The 5,711-nt window shown below is 41.3% G+C and overlaps 1 protein-coding gene across 1 annotated transcript in view; it reads right to left on the reverse strand.

Moving 5' to 3' along the window:
• Window positions 1–5,711, reverse strand: part of LOC106526869 (IQ motif and SEC7 domain-containing protein 1) — a gene marked incomplete in the record, with an annotated part of 38,368 nt that overhangs the window by 23,280 nt on the left and 9,377 nt on the right. The window contains 2 exon segments of the mRNA XM_014021585.1: window positions 1,641–1,802; window positions 3,207–4,414. Of these exon segments, the coding sequence (XP_013877039.1) occupies window positions 1,641–1,802; window positions 3,207–4,414 (1,370 nt within the window).

The following is a 5,711-nucleotide window of genomic DNA, read 5'->3' on the forward strand; positions in this document are numbered from 1 at the left end:
CAATAAACCAAATAATAAAACAAAACAAAAAAATTATACTCAAACAGTGACTCATACAAATCCAAATTAAACAATTTCATATTTCTTTAACAATTTTGCTTTGATGATTTTTTGAAGGAATTAATTGATCCAATGCTTTTATAATCATTTTCCAGATTATTCTATAGTCTTTTACAGCAGCCAGCTCTGTTATACCAAGACAGCTGAAAAGACCTGTTATTTCCCCACTGTGGGATCAATAAAAATGTGTTTTTTATCTTACATTTCCCCACCTTTTGCACCAAATTAATCTGAGGAGTTGATCAGCCCTGCTGTTTAACTCTGTTTGTCTTTGTAAACAAGACTGTATCAAATGGCTTCTCCAAAATCCGCTCCACAACATTTAAACTGTCTGCCATTATGTGCAGCTTGTTACTGGTGCGAGGCTAGTGTGAAGTGTGTCCGCCTGACGGAGGAGGGGCTCAGCTGCACAGAAACTGTGATAGACGTCAGAAAGAGTGATAGAAGTCCGTCTCCAAACACAAGCAGCTACAGAAATAACACCAGAAATAGAAGTCTGATTTGTTGCTAGTCATTTTTAACAAAGAAAATGCTGCTAAAAGGATTAATAAAGTCTCCGCTTCAACTCGGAACAGAAACTAAAGTAAAAGCTGCTCCCATGCATGTTTACACCAAAGAGATCTCTGATTCGCTCATTTCGCTGTCAGTCAAAAAGGGATTCAACCTCAGACAGATCATCCAATCATCAAACAGACGCTGAGAGTCCGACCCAGCCCCCTGCCCCATAGACCCCCAGAGACACTCAGCGTCCGATGGGCGGGACAAAGCCAGCATTTATCCAATGACTCGTCTCGTTTAGCTGCAGTCTTTGCATCACTCATGATCTCTGTGGAAGCTCAGCGTCCGACTGTTTAAAGCTCTGTGAAGCTGCGGGAATGAGTGAAATGAGGAAATGAGGAAAGCTGCGTCATTACCAGTGATAAGAAGCTGATTCTGAACAAAAGTTGAGCGTGTTGTAGCGCATATTTAGTCAATAACATGAACACACAACAGTGTATATTTGATCTTTTTTTTTTTTACATTTTAGGGGAAGCTGAGCTTCCCTTGCAGTCTTAGAGAAATCACCTCTGCTCTGTACGAAGCAAAGTGAAGGACAAGGGTCTGGTTTTTACCAGGCTAAAAAATGGGTAAAGATCCAATATTACATGGCTCTCAGGCTGCTGTCAGAGGAAATAGTACAAACTCTGAATATTTTGGCTTACATGACTGTACAAGGCAGGGATTCACATTAATCATCCTCTATGGCTTGACCCGTAGGATTTTGGCCCACAAATACCTCCTGAAAACATATTAAAACTACGATAAGACTGTGACCAATAACATTTGAGTTTGGAGGGCAAATGATCTTTTGTCACATGCACCATCCTGTTTCTACTCATTTCCTGAATGAAACTCAAGTTTGTAAAACTCTAAAGTATGGCTCAATGTCAGTTTCAAACTACCAACCATTGCTGAGCTAATAATGTTTTATTTTAGGAGGCCACTGCACAGTTCTGTCTGCAGTCTAACGCACAAGTCCAGTCAGAAGCCTGACATGATAAGCAGTTATAGCAAGTAGCAGGTGGAACAAATTTACTCACTCAAGGACATCTCGGTTGAACTGTTTCTGTCTGTTACCCAGGAACTCGCCAACCATCTGCTTGCTCAAGCCTTTCCTTTGGAGCAGGAAGTGGGCCACTCCCACTGGAGTGTCAGGAACAAAGTTTCGCTCAAACATGAATTGGATGCCTTTTTCTGGTTTCCTAAAAACAAAAAACAAACAAACCAAAATGAAGTACTGAAAACAAAATCTAAAACTGCACCAAACATCTGGCCTGAAGTGTCAGATAAAGGACAGGGTTTAGCAAAGCAGGGAGTGAGGGAGATGCAGGATGGAGAATAAGAAGGGAGACTGAAGATGCTGATCCAACATGGTTACAGGAGGAACTTAATAAAACTTAATAATAACTAATAATAATAATGACTGGATAAACTGAGGACATTTCCTCACTCTGCTATTATCTTTAGTGTCTCTCCTCTACATGTTTGTTGTAATTATTTCTATCAATAACAAGTTTTCTTTGTCTCTCTTCCAGAGGAAAATACACCTGGACCTGTGTTTGTCTGTGTCTCTTTCCGGTCCCCAAACCCAGCCGGTCCTGAGCCTGGTTCTGCTGGAGGTTTCTTCCTGTTAAGCGGGAGTTTTTCCTCTCCGCTGACGCCGGTGTGCTGCTCAGGATGGAGACTGTGACGAAGCAAAGACTCTGCGCCGTCTGCTGGCTTCTTTAGATTATTCTTTTGTTTTTGTTTTTGTTTTTGTGTACAGTGTCCTGAGACAACAGTTGTTGTGACTTGGCGCTACATAAATAAACTGAATTGAATTGAATTAATTACTGGCTCAGAAATAAACCAAATCTACAAATTTATTTAATTAAATGAAACGAGTCAACTTGAGGTGGAGCGCAGATAGGCTCAGGCTCAGTTTAAAGGTGTTTTAATCAGCATCACTGCTGGGATTTCTTGTTAATTTGTTGTAAATAAAATATTTTAAGAACTTGGATACATCTTATCTGTCATTCATTACTCATTTATARAACATTTGAACGTGAACGTTTACTGTTTATAACTAGACACCGCATAGCGGTAACATAATGACCCCCGCACATACACATGCACCAGAACTCAGAAGTCTTTATTCCTAATAAATGTCATGCTACTAAGTGCATCCCAAAATTGTAGTGGCTCGGGTGAGGGTCTTTTTTTTTGGGGGGGGGGGGGGGGTGGCATTGGTTGACCTGATGGATAGCCCCTCATCAGAGCTAAACAACCAAAAAAAAAAAATCTGAATCTCCTATGTTTAATAGTTTTTGAGCAATAACCATTTTTGTATGTCCAGATACCCCTTTTTTTGATAAATTGGTTGGGGGTCTGGGGGAGGGGGGCACTGATTGGACAGCACATGTAATTGGCATTCAACTGCGAACATGTTTTTGAGGTATGCATTAGCTGCCAGGTGTGAATGCTGTCAGAATCGACCACCTGCAGCTGAAAGACGTTCCAGGTGTGAACGCAGCATAAGGTTCAAGCTCTTTTTTGATTGTGCTAGTCTAACCCTAACCCTAACCCTAACCCTGTCCTTGACAGTGAACCCAGAGAGGTGCACTTACTTGTTAAAGAGATTCAGACCAACGCGGTAGTGTCTTTTGCGAATGACATCACTGCTGAATGCAAGTGAGTCCCAGCTGTTGCACTTTTCCTTGTGGTATGTCTGTTTGCTGAGCGTTTGCTCCCTCAGGCTGTCCCTGGAAGAGGACTCAGAGCTACCGTTTATGGTGTCGTTGGAGTTTGATGTGTTGATACTGTCGTTGTCGTCGTCTGCAAAATTAGACTCCGATTTGCTCAGCAGGTGTGCGGTACCATTAATAGCTAGGAGGGCCTCCAGCTGTCGAGCATGATGCAGAGAGGCCTCTGCTTCTCCAGAAAGCTCCTGAGGTAGCAGGTTGTGGCTGAGGTGTTTGGGACTGCTCTGCTGGCTGCTCAAACTTGGACCATTCTGTCTCTTTAAAGAGCTGCACATCCAACGATTGTTCAGATCCACCAAACTGTCGCTGGGAGGCTCTATGGTCAGTAAGGGAAGGTTATCCACACACAGGCACGGCTCCTGGTATTCTAAGGAAGGTGTACTGCTGCAGCGTGTACCCTTGTCTCGTTTTTCATCCCTGTGAGTCAGGGACCAGTAGTCATGGGAAGGGTTGAGGGAACGCTGGTCTGTGCTGGAGCCCACAGAGTGACACAGAGGCAGGGGCGGGGACAACTCGTCCTCATCGATGTAAAGAGTGACATCACTGTAAGATGCTGTCATCTCATCTAGTTTGTGGTGTTCTGAGGTGCTCAGTTCTCCGTCTACAGCCTGATGGACTCTCCCTGGATCTGATTGACCGTCCTCTTCATGCAGACTGCGGCAGTTCAGTGCATCATCTATGGACTGAGCTAGAGACTTGACCTGCTTGGAGAAGGCATCTTCCAGTTCTGTAATGACATCTGTGAAGTTGCTCTGTTTTGTTGGCGTCTCGGTCTTCACACACCTCTCTCCTCCGTGTTCAGACTGCACCAGAACGCCTGCTTCAGTACCGTTTGTCAGTGAGACCTGCTTTCCCTCAAAGCAAGAGCTGTGGACTTTTTCAGGTCCTTCAAAGGAAAGCTTCATCCTCCTGTTGGACAGAGCAATCCGTCTGGACGTACGACTCTCAGACGTAGAACTTCGAAGGAGCTCAAAATTCTTGTTCATCTGGTACTGGCGGAAGGCAGTTTGGATGGTACGTGCAGCATGCCGAGTCAGGAAACGCCCGCCATATTTATGCTCCAACATCTCCACCTGCAAGAAGAAAGAGAAAAGTTGTTGTAGATGTCTAAAAATGTCTTTCTGATAAATGAACTTGCACTTAATTTATTTTTTATAATTTAAATATTTCCTTCTGTGTACACTGAAGGTCTTTGAGAGATGCCACACACTGGTGGACTGCATCTCAGCTTGATACAGTTGCAAAACAACCTAGTGGGTATTTATGCTCTCTCTCATTATGGTTGTGCAAAATCAGCAGCCCTGCTCGTACAGACCCCTTCAGAAGGGATCCATCTGTAAAACAGTAGAAATGATTGCGAAACACGTCCACAACTTAAGGACACACATAAATATCTCAACACTGCACATTTTTGTGTTTTAATTTTAGATTTTTTTCATGTTCCTGACTCAGACAGAAACCCCAAACAATTGTTTTTATTCAAAATTAATACAAAAGATGTTTTTGTGATTAGTGTAAAAATAAAAGAACGGGGACAATTTCATTAGTGTAAAATTAAACAAAACTGAAGTGACGGCTTGCAGCAAAAATTGTAGCTTTTAATAAAACAAACTGACTCACTGCGCCTCGTTTTTTTGTGCATCAAAACATGTTTCACTTGTGCTGATTAAAAAATAATGCTTAAGTTCTTGATTAAATAAAAGAAAAAAACTTTTTTCTAAACTTTGCATGGATTATTTATGTTTTATATGGAAGATCAGCTTCTGCAGAGTCTGCTCAGCAAAATTCTGACCTGAGATCAGATTTGTTGGTGTCCTTTGGTGTAAACTCCATTTATTTAACAAACATGATCAACATTGTTTCAATCACACAAGAGACCTATTGCACGAAACTACGATAAGGGATTAACCCAAGATTTAGGTGTAAACCTGAATTAATTAAGCCTTGAATCGGTAGCATGAAGTACGAAGCACTTATGTTTCTGTGGTAAGAAGTGCTCTGAAACTAACCTGGTCCTGACCAGGTTTAACATGAAGCTTATTTAACCTGTTAGTGTTTTAGAGCAGTAGAGTCATTTTACTGCAGAAAACTGTTCCTCTAACCAAGTTTTACAGTCTTATATCAGCTAAAAATTATTTTGATCTTGTTTTTAGACCGATTTACTAAACAAGATCAGAATGTTGGATTATTAATCTTGTTAATCTGAAAAGTTTGTTTTTACTTCAAGAAGTCTTACCAATTTGCAACTGTCAAACTGCAGATTATTAATTATTATTCATTTGAAAAGAATAAGAGCCTAATTTAGTGTTTTAAACTTATTTTTAGAAGTCTAATTTCTGCAGTGTCTGATCAGAAATCAGTTCTTCACAC

Source organism: Austrofundulus limnaeus, unplaced genomic scaffold (genome assembly GCF_001266775.1).
Source record: "Austrofundulus limnaeus strain Quisiro unplaced genomic scaffold, Austrofundulus_limnaeus-1.0 Scaffold298, whole genome shotgun sequence".
In the NCBI taxonomy this organism is placed as follows: Eukaryota; Metazoa; Chordata; class Actinopteri; order Cyprinodontiformes; family Rivulidae; genus Austrofundulus; species Austrofundulus limnaeus.